The 26,583-nt window shown below is 34.6% G+C and overlaps 1 protein-coding gene across 3 annotated transcripts in view; it reads left to right on the top strand.

Moving 5' to 3' along the window:
• The window catches only part of FSTL5 (follistatin like 5), a 335,608-nt gene that overhangs the window by 284,365 nt on the left and 24,660 nt on the right, over positions 1–26,583 (top strand). For 2 of the 3 annotated variants that reach the window (XM_069786239.1, XM_069786231.1), the window contains exons 11-15: positions 983–1,009; positions 5,378–5,496; positions 12,557–12,706; positions 18,985–19,092; positions 20,333–20,457. In XM_069786239.1, coding sequence (XP_069642340.1) covers positions 983–1,009; positions 5,378–5,496; positions 12,557–12,706; positions 18,985–19,092; positions 20,333–20,457 — 529 coding nt within the window. The remainder of the gene's footprint in view (positions 1–982; positions 1,010–5,377; positions 5,497–12,556; positions 12,707–18,984; positions 19,093–20,332; positions 20,458–26,583) is intronic. The other variant, XM_069786221.1, reaches the window with a different exon arrangement.

Genomic DNA, 26,583 nt, shown 5'->3' with positions numbered 1-26,583 from the left:
CAGCTGAGGAACTTCTGTGTACCAACATCATTTATAATAGTGTGTCTTCCATTACTTTTTCCAAACATTTTTTAAAGCACATTAATGTTTTTAGCTTTTGCAACACTGTGTTTCAATGAACATCACAATTTCATTATATCTGTGTGTGACATATACATGTTCTCTGTGGTGTATTCCTTTCCTTTAAATTTTTCTCTATTTCTTAAGCTTATTACTTTACAAAACACTTTGTTTTTCAGCAATGGTGTTTTAAACAATTTATTCCATGGCATGCTGAGCTCTAAATATTTAAAATTTGCAAAATTATATTTGCTTTCTTTTTATTCTCCCCAGGCAGAAAGGGCAATATTAGGATAATTAGTTTTCATTGATCTCAAAGGTCTAAAATCCAATTGTAAACAAGACGGCCAAATACAACTTATGTTCTCATGTTAAAAACAACTTAAACACTTAGCTGGTTATCATGTCTTGGTCTTCCAAAGATAATGGCAAACGTTATACAGCATGACAACTTCGGTAGCATGGCTGTGTTACAGCAATACAGAAGAGTATCTTCTATGCATTTTGGTTTCACATGTTTCTCTCATAACTATGTCCTGAAATAAATCTCTTCAAAGTCCAGTGCTTAAAGAAGTCATGAATGTGTATGCAAACTCCAATGCTTTTTGTAATGGGTTATGAAACGCACTATTGATAAAGGCTAATGGAGTTAACATGGGGAGGGGAGGGGAGGTGTAATGGGGGGTGATGGGGTTTACTTTCAGCTCCAATAATTATGTTGGCTAATCACAATTGCCACGTGACATAGAGAACTTTATTTATTCTTATTGTTAATTCACTGTTTGCACTGATTTACCTGTAGAAGTATTTTAATGAATCAGAGGTTAAAGCATCATAATTATTTCAGAACTGATATATCATTTCATATTTTTTTTCTTGTTCATTTGTGTTTTCTGTTCTTTCTCTCTCTTACATGCTGCAGTTGCAAACATATTGTGGCGAGAGCAAGGTACTAATACAGATGGCTTTTTTCATATTTTCTGTATTACGATGAAATGCTCATCTGTTGTTCCTTCTGTGTGGTGTTTGGGTTTTTTTCTGTTGTTCATACACTACAGTTACAGTAATTACCTTCCCTCTTGCAACATTTGAGGGATTTGATTTAAAGAAAAATTATAGTGGAAAATAATCCTTTAAATGCTTATGCTTTTGTGAACTGCTTTTCCTTTTGGGTAGAGAGAAGGAAATAAGCTGTTCAAAAATTTCAAACAGTTACTCAAAGGGATATAAAAAGAAGCTTGGATTTAAAATGTAGACCTTTAACTTCTGTTTCTTTGCTGACATGATAAAGCTTCCAACCAATCAGTTTATATGCTGTTGGGATTGATCTTTTTGTATTAATCATTCTTATTTGAAAAAATTATAATCTTAAACAGTTTAATTAAAATTGAGGTACCTGTTTTTGCTTAATGAGACAAAGCATTTTCTTCTTATACTGAGGAAGGGTTTGTAAATAAATGTTGGGAGGGGGAATGGAGGTTTGTGGTTTGTGACCAACTGAAGGATAAATATAAATACAGACAGTATCAGGTGTTAATAACATAGAAAGCATGGAAAGTATATTTTACTGACAAAGTTAGGTATTACTTTTCATATATATGAAATAATCTCAAAAAGCATTTTGCAGAAAAATATCATAATTGAAGTGTTGTCATGAGCTCTCGTTTCGTTGCTCTAAGTAGCCTGTTCTTAATTTAAAGTTGCAATTCAGGAATTAATGTATTTCAGGAATAGGAAATGTTTCAATTATTTCCATTGGAAGATTGATACTATAAGTGGATCAGGCTTTGCTATGAATTGATGCTGCAAATGGTATTTCTGCATGTTTCTTAAAGATTTATTTTAAATTAATTTAAAGATTCAAAAAATTGATATTTCATTTGCCTAATTACATAGTAACCTTTGGTATTTCCCAGTGTGTTTACAAATATGAACTAGTTTTATTTTTTTATATTCTTGTTTTGCCAGTTGCTTAGCTGGTATAAACAATCAGTTCCCTGATTATAGTGGAGCTCAGCTGTGATCCTTCTGCTGTATTGGCCTTGCAGAGTACAAATGATGTGTTCAGAGTTTCATACAATTCCATTGTTAACAATTAAACTGATGCACAACAAGATTCTAACATCAAAGTTTTCAAACATATGGTATTCTCACTGCTTATTGGGAAGGTATCACTTGTGTTTTATCTTGAATAAAACTGAAAGCATGATTGGTACCCCCTTGTTTTTTTAGAGGTTTGTCTTTTCAATCAAGTCCTGTGTTGCTTTCAGTGGTTAGAAAGTACTTAGGAAAACTTAAATTCTGTGACAATAAAGACCAATTAAAAACAGTAGCTTACCAGAGTGCTTATGGTAAAGACATTCAAATTTCTCGGTGACTGTTGTGAAACTAAACAGAAAGCAATTTAAAGTAGAGAATGACAATGTGAAGAGACAATATCATTTTCTAGAGCAAACTTTCTTGATCTCACCTGTGTTTCTCATTGGCCAATCCCTGTGTTTCCAACAAATATTGTTACTGGTTGCAAGGTTGGAGTTCATTTACAAGAGACCAATACCCTGAAGGTGCCAATAAGCATCACCACTAACTTCTCTGGGCCATGCGTGCTCTGTCATTTTCTGTTATCTAAGTATTAACAGATAGGAAAGGAGAGGTGGGTGATTAGTAGGACAATTAAGATCATGAAACCGTAGACAGGCTTTAGTGACCGCAATGCATATGGGGTACACAAAAGCCTTATCACAACTCTTGCTTGTGTAAGTGTAAAAAGAGTATGTGTCAGAAAATCTGAAAGGATTTTGAAGCTGCATTAATTTGTATTACAATAATAATACAATATATACACATGCATAAATATATCAATATATTAATCTATATGCAAAAAAACCCAACCCAACCCACCACCATTTCTTTCAAATCAGTGTTAGCCAGTTTTAAATATAGATTCAGTCTAAATGAAGCAAATATGTTTGCATTTATTGTTGCTTCTGGCACCATTATAAATACGCTGGGTTGTTTCTGGTTTGGTGGGGGGAGGGTTGCAAAATTAGGTCAGATGTCTTTAGAGGAATAGCTCCTGTAGTTGTGACAAGTAGCTTGCCCAAGTGATTAGATATTTGTATCGATTAGATATTTGTACAGATATTTGTAGACACATACTCAAAGGAATTGTTTTGGGGTCATAATAACTTGGAAGGGGGGATTATTTCATTGGATCAAAGGTTTCTTATTGTCCTGGTGCTTAGTTGCTGGCTAGGATTAAACCACAACACTTATATGAATTGACTTCCTTAACGCAGTATTGAAATGGAAGAATGACATTTCTTACTGTGTCTCCTTCACTGATTTTGAAGAACAATTTGGTGAACATTACTATCTAGACACTGGAAATAAAGCCTTCAAAGTTTGGGCTGGGTTACTATGCATGGATATTATCTCTACATCGGAAAGTCTGCCTTGGAGTATTGGCAACTGAGGAAGAAGTTTTAGGAGTCTTTATCAAATGTCCGTATCACTTGGGGCTATCACCTGATTTAATTCCTCATGTTCTGGTATTATTTATCCTGCTAATAACTATAATATACTTTAGTCAAGATGACCAGGAAAAAGGGAAAACCTTGTTTTGTACCCAGCCAGCTCCACATATTTATTTATCACCAAGATACAATAAGCCAGTTGCTCAGCTATAGATCTCTACACTGTGTGAAATGGTAGGGGCAGCCTAACCTCAGTCAGGCTTATCTACAAATTCCAGCTCTTCTTACAGGATGCAGTCTCAGACATTTTTTAAAGAAAGACCTTGACATATTATCTTACATAGGCTGTATGATTTACCTGCAAAGGCATACAAAAGTACCCTTTGGCCAGAGTGGGCATATTGCCCTTAGTGCACCATATGCTCAGAATAGACATGATTAGTAAGTTTTCCTTGAACCTGAGCCTGCTTCTATGCCACACGAAATGCAGCATAGACAAATTCCTCTCCCACTTTTTAGTAACCTGTTAATAGATAGGTTTGATAAAAAATGAGGAGAACCCTGCTTGGAGACTGTCCTTTCTTTTTAGGAAAACTTGGTCAGAAGTGGGAAGTGATTCCACAAGACTTCTCAAAAGATAATTGAATGTGCTTGTTCTGGGCATGGCCTGACAACCTTATGCATATCACTACCTTTTAAATGACTGTATTAACCTATGTGATTCCTAACAGGGACTGGGAACTTCTATGTATGTGTGTACATACATACATCTATACGCAAACACATGCTTCCTCCCCCCGCCCTTAATGTTCTCATTATTTTATTTGATATTAAGATGTGTTCTCTCTCTATTAACATAGGTTTTCCTTCAGAATTTAGGATAAGCAGAATTTCAGACTCAGATTTATTTTTTCTGGGTTTTATTCCCTTGTGTTTCTACACCAGATATTGCTATGAGAAGTGGAAGCTTAGGCCCTATACCCAGGATACGTGTATGTTTTTATCATTGTAGCCCACAGTTCAGCTGTCAGAGTTGGTTATAAAGGTAATTTTATGGGTACTGTGATTTTCTTCATAGAATTTTACAAATATGAACTGATCATCCATCATAGCATCCACATAGCAAATCAGCAACTGTTGTCTTAATTGGCACATGGTAAACTAAGGAGAATGTCCTTTTTTGTGGTCATGAGCATGACCAAAGATATTATGAGACTTTGTGCTACAGATCTGGTTCCTACCTTCTCCACAAAACATTACATGATGCCTCTCATTCAGCAACATTGCGGTAGAAGGATTGAACAGTTCTATAAACATTTCTGGCCCTTCAAACTTGGAATTAATATCTGCCCAACTCTAGCTTTCCAATAAAATATAATAGAGAATATTTCCTTTTCTGACTGAAAGAAATGTCAAATAAAGGTTTATAACAAAGATTCAGAACTTCTCTTTCAACGTTATACAGAAATTACTTTAACTCTTCCACCCTTCAGAAAAAGAAAAATAATAATACATGGAGAATTTATATTAATTTGATTTCAGTGTAGAAGATTTCACAAGATCACTTTCTTTACTGCAGCTGTCGAACTATATATTTCTAGATCTGTATTCATAAAGACACTGTCTTGCCAATGGATAAAACTATGTGAAATTCTGAATAACGTAACAGTTTTGGTTTAGTTTTATAAAAAAAGATCCCATAGGATTAGCTGTATTAGCACTATATGCATTAACAAATCGATCTCATACCAAAAATGTGATGAGGTTTTTAGTTTAAGACAACGATTTTCTTTTTTGTCATTATTTAATTTTATATATTTCAATGTGTTTTTGTTCCTAAGGTCTGGGAATTGGGAACATGTTTTATGTTTTTTATGAAGATGGCATCAAAGTAATACAACCAGTGGAATGTGAATTTCAGAGACATATTAAGCCTAGTGAAAAACTCCTCGGTTTTCAGGCAAGTTATTTTTTTTTAATTATTTGTAGTGATTTCTCAGTTATAGTTTTCTTTAGATAAAAGTTTCTCATTGCTAGTTTAGTATTTTCTGACTGATAAATTCAGACATGTCTTCTCAATTAATAAGTAGCATATAATGGTGGATTCAAAGTTTCCTGTATTTTCCTTGATCAAATTCAAACTTTCAATCTTTCTTTTAGATTGAATATGCCCTGTATACTTTTCAAACTCTTTATTTTCTTTGGCTGTCTTTCTCTTTTCCCGGCCCTTTCCTTTACAGCCCTCTACTCTATATTTCTGGTTTGTTTGTTGTTGTTTCTCCCCCCCAGTCAAGTGCATCTCTGTGAATCAGGGATTAATTCTCTCTCTGTTAAGTATAAGATCTAAAGTTATTATTTTTAATGTTTCCTTTTTCTCCACTGGATGTTTGTCTATATTAAAATGTCCGCTATCATGAGGAAATCCCTATCCTGATAAACACTCTTACAGCTCCACTGAAGTTAGTGGAGATGATTGATGCTTTGACTCCAACTTACGATTCATATAAGTAGTTTCAATAACTTTATTGTTAACAGATTTATGGCTGATTTCACCAAATTCTGTGCATTTATGGAGTAGTTTCCATGTGTAGCGTACATAAAAACAGTAGTGTATTCTCCACTTCCATTTATTCTTTTGATGTTTTTCCTTTACTGCTAATCAAATTGCTAGCTGACATGATGCATGCTCTCACAGGAACACTTGGTACTAGTCACTGCATTATGACTTGTTCCATATGATCTATCACCTTTCAAAAACAATAACTTTTTCTCATTATTTGGATTTGAATGAGTGACCTTGAAATACATAATAACCCATGAGCTGTACACTTTGATTTTTTTCCCTAATGCCTAAAGCACACTGAAATAACAGCAGAACTGTCTCAATGGAATTTGCCTCTTCAGTTGTCATTATTGATGTCAAAGGCTGCTGTACTCAGCAGCAAGATTTATTTTAGTGTGAATAATTATGCTTTGAACAGCTAATCATACCTTGATTTGTGCTGCTTAAGTGAAATTAGGTTGACACAGCCAAAAATAAGCTAAAAAGCTTTTTTTATGGCTGTTTAATTCAAAAGCTGATTATTTAAGAAGTCTGTTAAAATTTTATTGGTCTAAAGTGCAGCCTAGATTTTAAGTGTATTTTTATTGAAATGTGTTAATAATCAGGATGGATAAGTCAAACTTGTTTCTTTTTTGTAGCTTTCAAACCTAAAGTAGCATACTAATTACATACTCTGAAAAAAAAAAAAAAAAAGAAACCAGGATAGTAGTCTACTTGATAACTTTCATTTTAAAGTAGGTATAGACTTGTCCTTCTTTGGATGTCTTTGGTTTGTGGGTAGGTGTGGTAAATATATATAGAGAAATTAAGCTTTGTACCTACACGCACGTCATTTTGCCCATTAAATTCAACAATATTTCCCTGAACACCGAAAACATCTTCCCTCACATATGGTGGTTTATAAATCTTTATTCCTGCAAGAGAAATCAGAAATATTTGGAAAATATATCCTTATTTTTTTCTGCTCATAGTGGCATCATTGTTCACTCTGCATTCCAAAAAAAGAAAAAATTGAGAAATAGTTTTCAGTAAAAAATTTTGAAAAAAGCCTTGAAGGTTACTTTCCTCCTAGAAGAAGGATGAAATATGAGTTTAAAAGAATTCCCTGCATATGCTGTTAATACTATGACAACAGTAGTATATTCTTGGAAAAAAATCATTGACTAAGAAGCTTTAGACAACTATTTCTTCCTTTGAAGAATATCATATCTTCCTCAAGCCTCTTTGGAAAATCTGTTTTGTCTAAATAAGAAAAATAAAATAACCCAGTTCTGTCCCAGGATCAGATTTTTATCAAGTTCAGCATGTGATCGTTTAGTGGTAAGAGTTCATGTCGTAAACTGCTCGTTAGTAATTCTCCATGACTCTCTCATATAACTTTACTAATCAGAGATGTTGCTATACTGCATGTTTTGAGGTGGCTTTACATAGCCTTTCACATCTACGGCAGCTATTGCTGATAAAATCTCCATCAGTTACCTCTTAACATATACCTAAAGGAAATGCATGCTTGCCTAAACCTCTCCCATTTCTTTACACTTTTTTGAATTAGCTGTTCAAGTGATAAGTAAAACCTCAGTAGACCTGTTTCATTGCCAAACATTTGCTAAAGTGTAGGAACGCTTCTAAATTCTGCGGTGCAGTTTAGGTACCAGAGGTGTGACAGAAAACCTCTGGATATTACACGTGATACTACAGTGTTCCTCCCCAGGTTTCCTGTTTGCCTGTCAACAAAATAAATTACCTTTAGCTGAGCTCCTGTAAAAGAATGAACTCAGATGTTTCTACATGGCATTGAATTGTATTGTGAATGAATGTTGCGGTAGTTACACACGTACGTATTTAGGTATGTTAATTTTGCTAAAGGTAAATACAATTTCTCAATAACTATGTACTTGAGAACCCTTACGTAAATATTTAATTGCCTCTTATGCAACTGAGTGTCAATACAGCAAAGCACTTTAGTGTAGGTCTAACATGGGAATCAGTTAGACTTTCATTGTGTTTAAAGTGAAGTAAAAGATGTAGTGTTTTACTGGATCATCATGGTTCACAGGAAATTATAAAGAGCTTCCTCCTTTCCTTCCCAGAGTCTCCTAAATTACTTGACTCTTCTAAATTAATATCAAATGAAAGTAGACTTTTATTAGGCTGATAGTGAAAATTCTAGATGCACAGAGACAGAAATAAACTTATTTCTGTTTTCTGATGCAGGTTGTTGTTTAGTTATACCAGCATTGACAGCTGGTTTTTTAACCTGTTGTCAAATAGAGTCTTAACCATGGACCAAGTAGAGTCTTTCAGCTGTTAAATGTCTCATCATTCTGAAGTGTTTGGGACATTTTCCTCACTAACATGCAACCTCTATTTATCTACTGCAAATTAATATTATCCAAAGCCTTTAAATTCTAATTCTTATGCAGAAGTGTTTTTATTTTCCTTTCCCAATGAATCCCAATTAGAATAATTATTTCAGGAGGCTGCGAGTGGGGAAAGAAGCAATTAAAACATATGCCTTTGTTAAGACCAATGGAAAAATCCTTTTGATTTCAACATAATCCTGATTTCCTCATTATTACAAGAACTAGCTCATAGTGGCCATATTTCAGTGAACTAGGCCATCTCACACTTGAATATGTGCTGGAGGTGGGAACAAATACTTAATTTCAAAATAATTAATGTGATTACATGGCAGAGCAAAGTTTCCACAGGAAATGAACTGGAAACACACTTGTTAGTCCACAGAAATTGCTTCAGTTTACACTCTTACAGCACAGTAAGTGTAGTAAATGCAAGATTGTTAACCTTTATTTGTTGAAAAAAAAGTGAAAAATGTCCACAGTCTCATTTTTACTACAGAATGTCAAGTAAACACTTAATGTAGAATAGGTGATATATAAATTCGTGTCTTAATACATGCAGTGTTGCAACCTGTTGGTGTCACCTTACTCTTAGACAGTCCTAGCATAGATAGACATTTCATTATGCTGCTTAAAGAGCTTGACTCAAATCTTGTTAATGCACTGAGGACCCTTGCATTAAGTGTAAGTTTATAAACATAGAATTTGCACATATAAATCTACAAGTACATGTTTTCTCTGGAGAGTTTCTTGCCCCAAACTACCTTGAAAAACTTTCGCAAACGATTTATTTTCCTCCATCTGCTGACTTGTTACAGGGCAAGTCACTTTTTGATTAAAAAGTCTGGAGGAAAAAAACAGTGAAATAAATTAATGTTTTATCAGATGTTAGCTTTTTTTTCAGAGGGAATAAATTAGGAAAAAGTAAATTGCTCACATTTTAATTAGAAGAAGAAAATAGTGGGTTTATGCTTATATTTTAAGGAGAAATTATTTTAACCAATTACCCAACCACTGGGGAAATTAATCTAGAGCCTCAGAATTACTGTCTGTAATGTAGAAGAAATCCACACTGTCAAATCAGATAAACGATAACTTTTCAAAAGCAAGATTTCAGTTCCATTGATTGAAGCTATTTCTGAGGCATCTAGATAAATGTGGGTTTGAACAACTAGAAAAACAACTGCATAAACCGATTCATGCTGGGGAAGAAGACTCTATTTTGGATATGAGAATTTTGGTGCATAATTTTCACTGTTACTTTGGAGAAACACTTTTTTTGCTTTTAATTTTTCAGTTTTTGGGGCAAAGTGGGAGTTGGCATTGGATTGTAGAAACTTATGACAACATAAACAATATTCTAGAACCAGTAAACTCCATTTATATAGGTAGATTTATTTTTTACTTAATATTTTCTACTTTAGATCTGAGATAGTGTCATGCTTTCTACTTGCTGTATATAAAGTATAACAAGAGGAATGAGTTTTATGAATTGTATAGATAATAAGACTCATGCCCTGTAGTTTCTAATTTAAATATATGTGTGTGTATACATCTATATACACATATAAAAAACTATATTGCTTTTACATTGAAATTATATTTAGAAATACACTTCAGTCTGTATTTTAGACTCAGATTCAGGAAAATGTATAAGGAAGTGGCTTAACTCTGGATATAGTTACAAGTGCTTAACTTACAGTATTTTCCTGTTCTGCTATACTTCACACAATGGGAGGTATGATTAGTGTAATCATTTACACTAACCTGCATGATGCCATGTGAGAGAAACCTTGATTGGTGTTATTTTTTAATAATATATTGACTGCATCCTTGTGGAATTCACAGCACTAAAACCTGGTGTAAACTGAGTCACTGAGAAATACGACTGAAAGAATGACACAGTATAAAGTTGTTATAAACATTTACAGATGCATTATTTGAAGGTGTTCTGTGAGGAAGAAAGAGGACTGTGTGGAACAGTCTAAAAGTAGTTATCTGTTTAGATAAAACATGGAACTAAGACAAGGCATATTTAGAATAAATGTAAAATATAATTTGAGATCAGTGAAACAACCTTCCAATTGAAGTGGCAATTGCACAGAAGGCAAATGACAACAGATCATTGATCTGATGATTGCACATCATATTAGAGACATACTTGTTTATGTTGACACTTCACTTTATGCGATGAAAAGCTTTTAGCCACATTTAAGAATGAAACTCCCATTTGTCACCATACCTATCATTCTTCAAAAAACAGATTTTAAACAACTTCTCCCTTCCAAGTGCACGGCTTTTTAGCAGTGCAAAATAAATCTTACTCTTTTTTCTAAGTTCTGCTGAAGTTCCTGGTTATATGCTATCCCATGGTACCTGAGTTTAGTAACCTTTCCTTATCAATGTCATTTCTGAAAGACCGTCCCTTTGTTGAGATTTAAGAACCACATAGGAACAAGCAGTGACTTTCGATCTCCCGTAAAGAAACTCCCTCAGTTAGAGCCGGAAATCGATCTATTTCTTATTTTGACATATAAAAATTGAGTGTATTTTCTCAAACGTAGAGTCACAGCAGGCAGATAATGTTGATACAGAAAAGTTAGTGTTGAAATGCATCATCTTCTTCTTGAAATGCATTGCTTAGTGCTAGATATCTTTTTCTGTCACATTATTTTTCCCCTTCCTTTTAAAAGGAGTCTGATGCTTAGAAACAGAATACTTGTTTAAGATCTCATCAACTCTTGCTGTTCATTCTACACTGAAGTCGTCATCTGCTGACATATAATTATTTTCACAGCAACCAGTTATGATGTATCAGACAGAGCATTCTAAATTAGGAATAAGGAACAGATAAGTGCTAAAAAGAAATAATACTTATGATCTGGTGAAATTGCCCCTTGTGATGAAAGGAAGAAAAATTAAGAGGGGAAAGAAGAATAGGTCAGGAAAACAAAAAAGCTTGACACATGCTGTACCTTTCCAAGCAGAATATTTTTTAGGTCCTTGTTTATACAGAAATTTGATGTCCATTATAGGAAAAAATCATGCGCTTTCATAAAGGGAATTTCCAAATATGGTAATTTATTTAACCAAGTAACTTTTAATTTTGATAAAAGCAAGCTTTCACTGGGAGTAAATAGTTACAGATAGGTAGATATAAATACATATATGATGAGTGGGAATATATTTATATAAAAATATGAATAGTGAGCATGTAAACTACAAACCTATTTTGAGTGAGAGTGCGTAGTTATAAATGTATGTATTATGAAATATGAATTCACTGCAGTCAACAGGAATTTTGCCTTTTTTACCAAATTCATCCTTTTGCAGGGATGGAAGGGCAGAGGGGGAAAGAATGATAGTAAGAAGCCATTTGATTTGTATTGAGTTTAATACTAGTGAGATAGGCCATGAGAATGTCTTATGGCAGAAGCAACCAAACTTCTTGCATCTTCGAAGCAACATATCAGTACTGCATGTGACCAAAAAAGCAGATCCCTCTAACTGCTGCTGCTTTGCCCATATACCATGCGACAACTTGCACCACACCTCCTCCTCTTTCTCTCCATTTTTACATTATCATCTTCCCAATTTAGTATTTGCCTGCCTTACTGCTGTGTTCTCAGATACAAGTGTAAGACATGTCTATAACTGCCTGCCTGTGCAAGATACTGTGATGGTGCAGATGGGGGAGCTGCTAGCTACTGCACAGTAACAAGACATTGTGTGTCTAATTTGGTTTTCTGTTTTTAAGGTCTCCTGGCTCTTGCTCTCTTTATTTCTACACGTTATTATTGTTTCAGATGGGTTTGTTTCTCAGGACAACAGTGCTAACTGTCTGAATGTCTAGGAAACATCCAAATAAGCTTGTGTATGGTTTACACTAAAGTGCTTGTGAGTTACGTGGTGCTTACAACATGCAGTTTGGCTAACATTAGTCTAAGTCCTAATATTGCCTGTCCTTTTTCCTTCCCTAAATTTTCTGAGATTTTATTTTACACTTTAAAAAGAAGAAAAATATTATAATTTGTCTTTCTATTGCATTTATTGACTCTTTTGATTCTTGCACTTTCCCTGTTTCTATTGAATTGTAGGATGAAGTTTGTCCCAAAGCAGATGGAGATCCCGTTCAGCGGTGTGTATGGGCAACTGCTGTTAATGTAAAAGACAAGTTCATTTACGTAACTCAGCCCACACTTGACAGAGTTCTTATTGTTGATGTACAGTCTCAGAAAGTTGTACAGGTATTTATTTCTCATTTTTAAGTTAATATCTAATTTGGACACAATAATTTAAGGTTTTCCTTCATATTTAGAAAAAAATGCAGTTGGCTTGAGAGTAAACACAATATCTAGAAAAAAGCTCATCTACTTTTGACATTTAGCAGCAGTTTATGTTTAGTAACTGTTCTTGTCAATAAGCAATTGGGAGGCAGAAAATTAACATGAAAATACCTCTTATAAATATTAATCAAGTGGTTGAGGAAGCGAGTTCTTTGGGAAGTTTCTGGCTTGAGGTACTTTTCACTTGAAAATGGAGATTCATTAAAATAGAGTCTTATCACAGCAATGTGTCTATCAGTTTTGACAGGAAAGGTCAGGAGGTTAGGTTTGGCTACGGAAGGTGGAGGAATATTATTCAGTAAGCTTTTCAGACAGAGAAATTACTGGAATTGTGGAAGACCCAACACTGCCCTTAGTCAAGATTGGAGACTATGAATTTGAACTTCTTCTCTATTCCTCTCTACTGTGTAGGTAGTACTATCAGTTTCTCAGTCTCTGGGATGCTGGAGATACTCTGCTTAGTCAAAATAATTCATTGGGTAAAAGAGAGAAATCAATGCTATGGTACAGGGATTAATGCAGTCTTATAGTTTGTGGAAGACCAAGGTACAAGGCAATGCTAAAATGGATATTAGGTTTCTGGAGCTGTACAGTTCCCTCAGAAGAGCCTGAGAGAGTCACAATATATTCCAAATGGTCAGTAGTCTTACTGGGATGGAGTAAAAATTTGATGTTTAGTTGCTACCACTCAAATCAAATACTATAACCACTGTACTCTTGTCTCTCTCTCTTTCTTTTTTTCCTTTATATATCTGGTAGTATCAATGATATCATTGTACTAGGAGGTTAAATAGGGGATTTACATGAGGACAAATTTTAGTCCATGGAATTATTAAAGACATGTGAAAAAGCATTTAGAAAAAAATAGCCATAAACTCATTAAATTCTAAAAATATATTTTCTGAATATAAAGAGAATATTTAAAGTCTTAAAGTGTTTGTGTTAACAAGGCATATGGAAAAGGCAAAATCATAATATTTTTTGCTATTTGGTTTCTGCCTAGTATTACCACCATATTACACCATTTTTCTTTCTTTTTTTTTTTATTTAATCAGACACATACAATAGAATGTATTTCATTATATAGTCTTTAGTCCTCCAGGATGATGTCATTTGACCAGAAAAATTAGTTTTATTTCACTTTCAGTGGCAAAAAAAAGTCAATCAATTATAGTTGGGGACTGTCAACAGTCCTGTCAGCAGACAAGGGGCTTGTTTTTCAGTTGGGTTTGTTTGTTTGTGTTGGGATTTTTTAAAGTACATTACAGATCATATAAAATCTTGACATTTACTTTAAAAGCAGAGTTGTTCTTTTTCTGAGATAAAATTATTTCCTGGGCAAAGAGCTCTGAAGCTAGTTAATAACTTGTTAACAATCCTGCTCTGATTATCAGAAGGAAGGACACTTGTAAGTGAAACTGATAAAGAGGTTTTGACACCACACTGGGTGTTCTGGTTCAAATTTTAATCATACAAATGTGCCTAACATCTACAGGGTTACTTACAGTATCATCACAATCATAGGAAACAGATGTTCTTTAGCTAAATAAAACATGGTGTTTTTTTTAAAATTAGAAATCTAATCTAAATTGTTAATAAAAATATCTAAATAGAGTTTTTGTTCATGCCATTTGCCTTTTTCACCAATAAATGAATGAAAATCTTTAATGCATAGATTATATATCATATATTAGGCTCTGGGGAGGCCTTATTATGGCTTTTCAATAGCTAAAGGGTCTTATAAGAAAGATAGGGACAGATTTTTTAATAGCGCTTGTAGTGATAGGACAAGGGGTACTGGTTTTAAACTAAAAGAGGGTGGGTGCAGACTAGATATAAGGAAGAATTTTTTACGGTGAGGGTGGTGAAATACTGGCACAGGTTGCCCAGAGAGGTGGTAGGTGCCCCGTCCCTGGAAACAGCCCCGGTCAGGCTGGATGGGTCTCTGAGCAACCTGATCTAGTTGAAGGTGCCCCTGCTAATTGTAGGGGGTTGGACTAGATGACATTTAAAGGTCCCTTCCAACCTAAACTATTCTATGAATCTATAATATTAGTGTACATATGTATTATGTAAATAAATGTAAAAATTAAAAATACATAGCAAAATAGCAATTTTAAAATTACATTAACTTAACAAATAATTTGAATTTTAATAATTTTGCATTCTTTAAACATCTTCATTTTCTATCTTCTATATTCTATGTCAGCTGGCTCAGCAGACGTAGCTTCCTCAAAACCTGACCTATCCAAATGGTGACAGGGACTTATAAAATGTTTTCTTCAAAACGTTAATAATAAAAAGTTAGTAATTTTTTGTTATTTTACTTTTTTTTTGTTTTGTTAAATTGACCTTTGCATATCAAAGTAGAGATGAACTAAGTGGATAATGAATTTTTGTTTTCTGAAAACAAGACTTTTTTTATAACCAATTCAATATATTTCTTCAGGAAGAGAGACTAAAAAACATAGTCTTACTGCAGTCCACATATTTGAAGGACTGGAATCTCTGGCAGTGGTTTCCCTGGTCTCTGGCTGACATTCATGTGTCATTTTGCTTTCCTACAGATGATGGATGAAATACCAATTTAATTGCATTTATTAGCATTTAGACTCCAGTGGCAAGAGCATATTCTGCCTTTTGAGCTCACTGAAAAATATGAGAGAAGTTGGAGGTTCTTTTAAACTTAGGTTTTATGGAATAGTTTGATTGGTAGACTCTTCTAATTTGCCTTCAGTTACATTAGATATTATTTTACTAAGTACTTTACCATTAACTGAATGTTTAGAGATACTTACCACAATGATGTATGTTAATTAAAAAGTAAAATTCAATAAATTAGCCACATTAAAAGTACACCCCTCCCCCAGAAGTGATTCTCCAGTTTTTGGAAGGAGTTAGATAGGTTGCTGTTCTATCACATAATTATTCAAGTTTCTGTAATGAGCTGAAAAACAGACATACTGGGTGCCTAGGTACTACACAGAGCTTTGTGCACTAAGTCTGTGCTCCTTAGCAAATATATTGAGCTAAAACCAGATAATCCACAAACCTTCATGCTAGTCCAGGAAAAAAAAAAAAAACAAACCACTTTCACTTTCAAAGGAATTTTATTCTGAGGGATAGAATAGTATTGCTTTTCCATTACTTTAATAATATCCAGATCGTGAACTTAGGGAGGTATAAGATGAAATTTATCCCACCTGTGGAAACCTTTTGAAAGAACTACAGTCTCAGTTTTGATGGTTCTGGGATGTTTAGATATTAATGATAAATTATCTTTCCATGTTGCAATACTTAACATAGACATTTGGTAAGACAATATGACTAAGGGATAACAGATGAACTGGATAAGTAAATTAAACCGAGTGTGTTACTGTCACTTTTAGGCACCTGAGCAGAATTTCTGCTATTTGTTACTGACCTGAATATTATTTCCTGGGATACACTTAGCCAAATACATGGGAAATGTGCTATGGGACTTGCTCTGTGTGCAGCTTAACCATGCTGGTATTCAAAACAGACTTAAAAAAAAGCAAGTAAAAGTAGTTGCAAACAAAATAAATCATGAAAGCACAAAACCTATACAATCTTTTACACATAGTATGAGACTATAAAAAATAAAACCACTGCTGATTCACAGATGGCTTTTAGAATTGAAGTAAAGCTAATTTGGAATTTAGTGGCAAGTCAAGAGGTATTTTGTTCAGCATTTCTTATAACAAGCATGGCCCTGTCTTCCTTAGCTTTTAACAATAAGCATTTATTTTTGGGTTCGGTTTTTGCAAGCAGCAAGATTTTTTCTAACCGTTAAATGTTGCTCTACTCATATCATATGCATGTAAACAAACACGCATGCAAACAGGAAGCAAGGAAGGGAATTCAATTTCTCAGTCAGATCAGTGTCTTTTCATTACTTACAGTACTGCCTAGCACAGAAAAAAAAAAAAAAAGTAATTGATTTTTGGAAAATAGTTACTAAGCTGTTCAGAAATGAGAGCATTTTGCTACTAGACTGCCTTTTCTCTAAGTGTCATATTAATACAGAGGATATTATTTACATTTTAACTATTTCTAGTCTATATCTTGAAGAAGAAACCACCTATCTGCTCTGTAAAACCAAGTTTTCAAAAATGCATACTCTAGTAGGAACAAACGTGGAGAAAACTTCATATTTTGAAAGTGAGCAGCACTCTTAATAAAAATTCTGCCAAGGTGCAAAAAACCTAAAGACAGCTAACAATGTGTTTGAAAGGGCTTTAAGTTGTGTAACTGTGCTGTTTTCTGTGTAAAAATAATGTTGATTTGGTTTTCCTTATTATGGTGTTTTCTCTGAAGTACTACTATGTATGTTATATTTATTCCTTTCTACTGTGAAAGTTAACATAAAAGATGTGTGTACAGGCGCACATGTAACAACAAGATTTGAGAATGATTTATTTCTGACAACTGTATTTATCAAAATAAGTACTTAAGGAAGATTGTAGAGCAGATTAAATTCAAATGTATTGGAAACATGGATGGTGTATCTTTAGAGAGATATGTGTAGACTTTCTGATTTAGCCAGGTAACTCATTATAACGTTAGTATTTGCTTTCATTTGTAAATTCTTGAAAGCAAGCACTGTCACCTGCGATTGCCCAGTATTGCTTAGCAGTGCACCATTAACTGGGATGACTTTGAGGCACGCTGAAGTAAACAGAGCTCATCATGGTTCAGTCCACACTGTGCTGCTGGCAGATCAGCCTGGCTAGGTAGAAACAGCTGTGAAAGCCTGCTTCTGAGATGCTCAGTTCCTTTATGCTGCTGGCTTCTCTCTTGGGAGCTGCATTAACTGTGCTTGGCTCCACAGGCCATTCCTTCTCCTTCTTCTCTTGCTTCTTCTCTTTCTTCTTCTCCTTCTGGCAGTGCCAAGGCACAGACCCTGAGCACAGCTGGCACTCATTCGGCAGAACATGTACGGGTCAGACCTTCTGTCTGGGGAAGCCAAAAGGAAATTTGACACACCTGAACAAATTAGCTATACAACAGCCCAAGGATTATTTTAGACAACTTGTCTTCTAGCCTGCAGCAGGAAAATGTTATCAAACACAAATGACCTTTTTCAAGGGGTATCCTTTTGATTTTAAATGAGCCATTGAGCAACCTGGCTTCATTTTCTATTTTCAAAAGGAAAAACAAATTCTGCCTAGATGAAGCTGTGGCTTGCAACACCTCAGGAGTACAGTTAAGTATCATCAGCAGTCTCAGCCAGCCATTAGTGCATTATCTTGAGGATCTACATCATTAGTTTAAATTAGGTTCACTTAATTAGCCAGCTGGTACTCTCCTTGACAAACTGATAAACAAGCTGTGCTTTACGGTTCCATGATGGTGAGAATAAAAAACAATTTCCACCTATTTTTTTCTGCTTTAATGATGAAAATAGAAAGGTAATCCCCCCAGGTTTTTACCTTGAGCAGAATGTCTCTTAATCAAACATGTTGTCCTCCCATTTCATACCTCTGAAGTCTTCAGTTCCTCTCATAATGAAGTGCAGAGCTCGACTGTCTAGAAGGTTTTGTGGTCTCAAGAGACAGTGCTCAACGTTGTAGTGAAAACACTTTGGTTCTGATCACAAGTCTACTAAAAGTAGCAACTGTAATTGGAAAACATAGGAAAACAATCTTTTCAACTGCAACAAAATATACCCAGTTTAGCAGAGATAGGAAGCTTTGGGTTTAGCAATATTGTGTTGGTTTTATGCAGGAGTGTGTACTAACACCTTGCATTGATTTCAGTATGTGGCTTGAGAATATTCTTCCCTTTTTAGCTATTTTCCAATAATTGGTTTAGTTTTTAAACTGATACGTATAAAGTGAGAGTGATGGTAGAGGAGGAAGATAAGTACTTTTTTACTTGATTTAAAACCTTTGTTTTCAGCTTCTTAATATTTCCGTATAATGTAATTTTGATGCCAAATGTTAGTGCACATAATGAGTAAAAATCACTTTTTCAGCAATTCAGTAACTTTGAATCAGTCAGAGGGCTGTTTCAACAATTGGCAACATAGTTTTTAAATACAGTCTGAAAACATCAGGAAATGCATGTCCAGTCATCAATTTAATTCAAGCATATATATTATTTTTCTTTTGAAAATGTGACAGAAACTAAGGATTTCTATTGTTATTATGTTTCAGGCAGTAAGTACAGATCCTGTTCCAGTGAAACTACACTACGATAAATCACATGATCAAGTCTGGGTGCTGAGCTGGGGCAACATGGAAAAGAATTCACCAACTTTGCAGGTGAGATGATCAGAAATATGCAAGGAAATCTAGACAAGTTGAACCTTTGTGTAATTGCAACATTTTTTTATATTTTCCTTTAAGCATTAATATCATGACCCCAGTAGCAGCAGTGAAATGATTTCAGGTAGCCAGAAAACAATTCAGACAACTGACTTTGCTAAAAAAGTTAGAGATTATTTTCAACACCCTTACTCAGAAGTGATAATTCAAAATTGATAGAATAAGGAATACAGCTGAAAGCAGCAGCATGTTTTGTAACTGCCAGCCTTTGAGAGCAAACTTGCTGTTTATGATGGTTTTGTCCCTAATCAAAGGATAAACTGGATTTTAGGCATATTCTTATTTCACTAAATTATATTGATGCTCTGGAGGTGACAAGCTCCAGCTTTATTTACTGGGGTTTTTTTCAGATGTACAATATTAAAAAGCAAAAAAATGAGTAACATTTGAAAACACCTTTTTAGCACCTACAGACTCTTGGTAACTATGAGCATGCAAGGTAATTTGTGGGAGTTTAGCTTTCACTCGTCCCTAGAAAATGACTGATAATTGAGTCAATCTCACCATGTTATAAAGCAACTCATCATCTTCGCTCTCATTTTTCCTTTCAGTACAGATAATTGATTATTTTCTTTTTTTTTTGTCAGCTCTTAAGTGCATGTATACCTCAAAGAAGGTTCGAGATTTAGGGATTCGAGGAAAATTGGTTCATAGCAACTTAAGGAATGTGTAAACTCAAATCAACTTGCTCTTCTGAAGTATGTCTGTGCTATGTTGAGTTACCTCATGCTTGACAAGAATTGGGAGTATGCATAGCCATAGCTTCCTGTGGATCAGTTGACAACATCTTATCTTTTCACTGTGGCTGAAGTGCTTAAGAAATTCCATCTCACTCTAGGATCTAGTATTAAAAAAAAAAAAGGTAAAAAGAAGACTTTGTTGGCACCAAGAACTGCTAGAGGCTTTAGGAATGTAAATGAGTAAATACGGACTCAGTGGTGGAAAAAAAAGGGGGGGGGGGGAAGTAAATATGAAGATTAAGTGGTCAGGTATGTAACAGTTCTCTGAAATCTTCAATGCTGATCAGCTTTACTCACTGTCATTTGTGTTCTTTTTCTTGGTAACTGAAGGATAATACAAGAGATGGAATACAGAGGCAATACTGTTAATTTATTTGGACACAGATTAAATTTTGAAATAGTATGTCTATAGTTTATAATGATGTTACTTTATGTAGGTGATAACACAAGCCAGTGGGAGTGTTTCTCATCACACAATCCATACTCAGCCAGTGGGAAAGCAGTTTGACAGAGTAGATGACTTTTTCATTCCAGCTACAACCCTTATCATTACCCATATAAGGTAAGTTTTAGCTGAATTATAATTAACTTTCAAATGAATTATATAACATTGTCTCCAAAGAAAACATAATTTAAAAAACTTGAGCATCTGAGACCATGCTCCCTACTTCAATATTGGTTTGAAACACCCTTCTTCATAAACAAATTAAATGAGAGTTTTACTGAAACCAAGCTCAATATCAGAATAAACACATTTATTATAATTTTTCTTCCTTATCTCACCAAAAGTTACACTGCTCTACATAATAAAATTGAGATGTAATATCATCTGGGGTTTTCTTGAGGAATTGATAACTGTAATATTCAGATAATTAGCTAATTTAGGAGCATAAATCTTAATTTGTAAATAACATTTACTAATTTCTTCTACTGCTCAGAGTAGTTGCCATATATAGTATTTGCCATATTGTATCACATGTATGTTGTATTGGAGTTACTCTCTTGATTAATGGACCAGAAAAAAACACTTCTGGAGTTCTAAAAGGAGTTGTGTTATAACATAACTTAACTCTTTATGAACTGGCTTCTCTTGCTCATTCAGTTCTTTCTACCTGTTTTTTCATCAGGCTGTCTGTTTTCAAAACAAGCCATGACTGAGCATGTAACATAAACTCTGTTTAGATGCATGAATAAAATCAGTCTTATTTCATGGGTGCTGAGTTTATGATGTTAAAATGGTTCATATTGTAATCCATGCCAGCAAACACTGTAAATTTTGAGGACTTTAGTTATTTCTCTCAGTGAATGTAGGATTATCTTTGTGTTTGTCCAAAGAACAGACAAGTTCTGGCTCTGATAGAAATACTCTAAGTACGGAAGAATGGAACAAAGTGACCAGTTGGATTTTAAAAGACATATGGGACAGAGAAAGAGAGTGTGAGGAAAAGAGGGCAATACTTAGTACAGGCATAAAGCAGAAATCTTTTCAAGATCTCCTCAAGGCCTCTTAAATGAAAATCTATTTTTCTTCCTCAAAATACATCAGTAAGAATGTGAAATATCATTTTCTTTTCATATTTTTTCCTGTAACTTTTCTACCTGGAGGGATTGAAAAATTCTGCAATCTAGGATTTGTACATCTGAATATTGCATTAATATGTTAGCACTTTATATGTTTAGGACTGCTAGTTTCTTTGCAAGCTGACACAGGCCCATTTCAGCTCAAAACACCTCTGCAAATAATTAACTCAATTGTTTATTCTGCTCTTCCAAGTTCAAGTTTCTATAGAAATGCTTTCATTAGGATGATCTTAACTGTCCTAGACATCATCATTTACTTTTAGCTAAAATCTCAAATTGCATATGTAAATATGCATCTCCATTAAAAAAGACATAATTTCTGATTATAGTGAGTGGTAGTGTTTTAAATGTGAAAACATGCAATTTAGGATGATTTTACAATTGATTCCAGAATTTACTCTATACGTGCCAGTGATGAATCTAGTCTTCTGTATCAAAAAACATTTGGCTTCTCCTAAAGAGGTTGTTGATGAAAGATAATTTTTTTTTAATTTTCTGCAAAACTCTTAACTAACAAGTAAATTAGCAATCAGCTATATGCAATTTAAAAAGGAATGTGTAAATTAATATAGCTGAATAGTAAATTGACTCTAAGTACCATTACTGCCACAGTTTTTGAATTGAGTAGATAAATGCACGTTGTATCCCTGAAGTAATCTGCAGTCCTCATACTCAGCTTTAGAAAAGCATTAAATAATTCTGCTACATTTGGAACAGGTATGACTTGAGAGAACAAATGTTACTGCTTCATGAACTACCAAGTCCTAGAGGTACTACCCCAACAGAACTGGCATTTAGATACATTAATTTTCAGGTAAGTAGGAAAAGAAAAAGATGCTTAGGGATAAACATCATACAAGGAGGGAAACCAGGGTTGGGAAAAGAAAAATAGGCCCAGTCCAAAGCTAGTGAGGAACATATCTTGTCTAACTCAAACAATTTTAAGTTGATATTTTGCCTAAATAGGTCAAGTAGGCGCTTTCTGCTTTGCATCGTGAGTCACAGCTACCTTCAACTGATGAGTCATTTCACCTGCCCTGTATGCAATTTAGGAGGAAACAGAATTAAAGAATAAAAGAGAACCCACAGAAATAAAAAAAAAGGAATATGAAATTCAATTAAACAGTAAAAGAATAAAATTGAAGAAGTAATTGCAGATAGATAATAAATGTACATCAATTCAGGCCTAGTATAATTATCTTGTTGTGACTTTTACACACCCACCCTCCACCCCACCCCCTTTTTTTTTGCATTCACATGCCAGATAAAGACCAAAAGAAAATATCTGGAGTCTGACAAAAAGCCTGCCGTAGTTTGTCCAATGCTAAAACTACAGATGTGGGGATTTTAAGCAACAAAATCAATTCAACAGCAATTAACTATTTTACCTACTCATGAGCTTACTTGAAATGCAAAGAATCTTATTTTAGTTTTCTAAAATGCTATCTAATTCTGAGTGAATTTTCTAGAAAAGGAAAAAAACCCACTATAGTCAAATATTGTATTTTTATTTTTTATGTATTCTTTCAAGAGCTATTTATGTGAGGTTAGTCATTAAAGAATTTGCCTCACATAAAATGTCTGGCCTTCAAGTACTTCGATTTTTTCGTTTAAATAAAAATGAATGGCGAAAACCAGCTACAAGGGAAATAACCCCACTGGCCGAGTTAGCTGGTATGGTTAACTGCTCAAGGGCCCTATTTACTCTTTGTTAGAAGTTAGTTCCCTTTGATTGTGCAACACCAGCCCCTTCCAGAAAAATGAAAGCTTTCTGTAGCTAGGTGCATTTGTCACCTGGAAACTAAAATTTTGAATGATGGAGCAGAAGACAGAGAGTGCACGGCTTACTAAGTTAGCATCCAGAACCAAACTTTCTGTCTGAATAAAGGCATTTTAAGCAAAAAAGGCATACCACTTAAAAGTATGAATTTTCCTAACACAATTAACAGAAACCATCTACTACCACCTACAGTGTATTACCGTCTCCTGCATATTCTGTCCAATCAGTTATTCTTTAATCATGTGAAGAACAAGTGACAGAAGGTAAAGATAGGTAGGGTTGTTGACACGTAGGAACAGAAAAAAATGTGAATAATTTAAAGTTATTGTGGGTCATTAATTTTTTCTTTTTCATAATATCTGAAATGTTAATTGGTAATAATACATATACATGTATTTAAAACTTGTTGCAATTTAGTTTTATTTAAGAAGTGATGGAACTATACATTTGCTTTACTTACGTGGGTTGTTATGGAAATGGGCTGCCCATTATTTAGAAGGAAAACTCCACACATTTTAATGGTCTCTTGGGCAGCAGATAATTTAGGATGCACTTCCCCCAGATCAGACATTTAAAGAGGTACTAAAAATTTTGGTCTGAGGTAAACAATAATTGATTCCTCCTCCCCTCCCCACCCCCCCAAAAAAAAAATCCCCAGACTTTTCCTAGCACAGACTGAGGCAATTTTTTGTTGTACTTACAGTACAGCAGGAGTCAGGGCAAATAACTTTTTGGTTTGATAACCAACAAGCATTACATTCATGCTCTGAACAACTGTGATGAGCCATCAAAGCAGCAGCTAAGCAAACTAAGTATGCATGAGCCAAAAGAAATAGAGGAAGAATAGACCAGTTCTGTTATTTTTAAACCTTCTTTTATAATTGGTGGATAGTTGATACATGTACAGAAAAGGACAGGAAAAGAAGCTTGATCATTTTAGGGAGAGAAATGTAGTATGTTCAGTACAATTGGTTAGTATTGGGGGGTGGGGAGGTGTCTCCCTGTCTTTTATGTTCCAGTCAAACTATTTCCTTCCACTGCTGAGATGAAGGAGAAACAGTTTTGTGCAGTCAAACAACATTAGGAATCAATGTTTTGGCTGTAATCCATCTGCAACTGCTAACCATTTGTAAATATATATATTAAAAAAAAAAAAAAAAGAAAATATATAATAGTTTTAGTAAAAATCTACTAATTACCTCCCTAATACCTCCCTAATAATGCATAGAGTGCCCCACTGATGTTTCCAGCTAGCAAATGCCTGTTTGTACAGAGTCACAGCAGCAGATAGATCAGGTTGGCACCCCATGATAAGGCTCTAAAAATGTAGATGACTTAATTCTAGAATTTCTGTGTGGTTTTTTGACAAGACTAGTTCACCTGCTGACTCTAAGGGAGGGATTGCCTCATGCCTTTGAGCATTCTTTCATGACGGAAATGAAATTCCTTCTTTTTCTCACACAACTTTTAAAATGCAAGCTTAGAGCTTAGAGGAAGTCAGGGTTTCCTGTGGTTTACATGTGTTTCCTGTGCCAGGTAGTTGTAGTGCAATGCACAAAAATTCTTAGTCAATCGGCAATGAAAAAGAGGCTATGGCACAAACCAGTAATAATTCTTAATAGAACCCTTCAAGAAGTTTGCCCAGGCTTGCTGTTGGAAGTCTGAAGATTTCCAAGGGAAGAAATTATATGTTCATCTTGCATATCTTGAAAAAAGCCTGTCCTGCTGTCATCATTTGCTTTGTTTTACTTCTGATGTGCACTCACTGCCAATATATGTTGAACTATACCAAGAGAATGAATGAATGTAAAGCATTGTTTTTCATGCACACCGTCACGCCCATATTTTCAGTGCACACAGCTTGGAAAAAAATAATCTCCCTCTCCCCCTAGTTGTGTTGCAAAGTTATCAGTCACTGGGGCCACAAAAGTAGACAGGATGAGATCTGTTAATCTGTAATAAATGGTACAAATCCGAAGGTTTTTTTTTTTCAGTTATTACTGAAGCTTATTCCTTTTGTAGATCCACCTTTTAATCATTGAGTGTATATATTTTCAATATCCGGCCTTATACATTTACTGAGAAGAAAATTTTATTCAGTGAACTATTTTTTGTGCCAAAGCAGTTCAGAGCAACCAATGATCTTGTCCTTAATTGTCTGCTAATACCATTCCTTATCATAAAAATGGACATTTGCAATTAGTACGTGTGATGGCCGCAAAAAGATGACTTGTACAATACTCATGAAAATATATTCTTGGAAGCCTAAGGAGCAAAAGGGCTGATTATTTCAGCTCCGCGGTTCATAAATCAAAGTGAACAAAAGATAATTGGAATAAATTAAGGTCTGTCATTACACTGCTGTAAAATGTTTCAAAAGCAATATTAAATGAACTCGCTCTAATGGAGTAACTCTAACTTTTTAGATGTTTTAATCTTTTTAGCAAGTATTTTAAATGTCATACAGTTACCTGACCTAACAAGTGGGAGAATGAGCAATCAACTCACTGGTGAGATGGTTCAGGATCTGAATAGAGTTAAAATATTCTCAGTTTGAGTTTTCCTTTCTTTCATTTCTCTGTTGTGTATGGTAATAGAGGAAGCAGTCTTTCTAAAATTATACTTATTCATTTGCAAAAAACAGTCCAAAAACTAAGCTTTTCTTTAAGAGGTAATTGGAATGTGCTGCCAATGCATTCATGTGAACCTTCTTAAATGAAACCCATGTGGGGCGGTGATTCAGTAAATTCACACTTCATTCCAGAGTTTAAGCCCCTACAGAGGTGTGAAGTAGCTGAAGGACTGTGAGAGCATTTTCAGTATTTCTATGCAAATAAGCAAACAGAAAATATTTTTCTTCAAAAATCCTACATAGTCAGAAAGAACTTTATTTTCAGTGGTTTGCAAGTCAAACAATGGAAGTGTTAAATGGTGAGTCAACTGTAGACAAAGCATCAACAGAAGAGGTAGAATTAATTTGGGGGCTGAATTTTTCACACAGACAATATGATTTAGCTCAACGATAAGGGGCAATTTAATATTTTACAGATTCAGTTGAGAAGGCACATTAGGGGGATGGAAAGTTTGAAACAGTTCTTGGTCATCGAGCTGTAAGCATATATAGTGCTACAAGGGAAATAACTTGAAAACTTGAGGAACTGGAGAAAGAAGCTCAGTAGTACCAGGGCAAGCGGAGAAGATCTAGAAAGTAACTGCAATTTCTAATAACGATTGTAGAATCTATCAATGGAATCCTTCCATGTAGGATTCCTACATGGTAGCACAGCACACAAAGGAGGTCCATCTGGGTTAGGGGTTCACTCTGCA

Source organism: Haliaeetus albicilla, chromosome 1 (assembly GCF_947461875.1).
Source record: "Haliaeetus albicilla chromosome 1, bHalAlb1.1, whole genome shotgun sequence".
Lineage (NCBI taxonomy): Eukaryota > Metazoa > Chordata > Aves > Accipitriformes > Accipitridae > Haliaeetus > Haliaeetus albicilla.
Note: the sequence above shows the minus strand (reverse complement) of the source record. Positions and strands in the feature narration are given on the sequence as shown.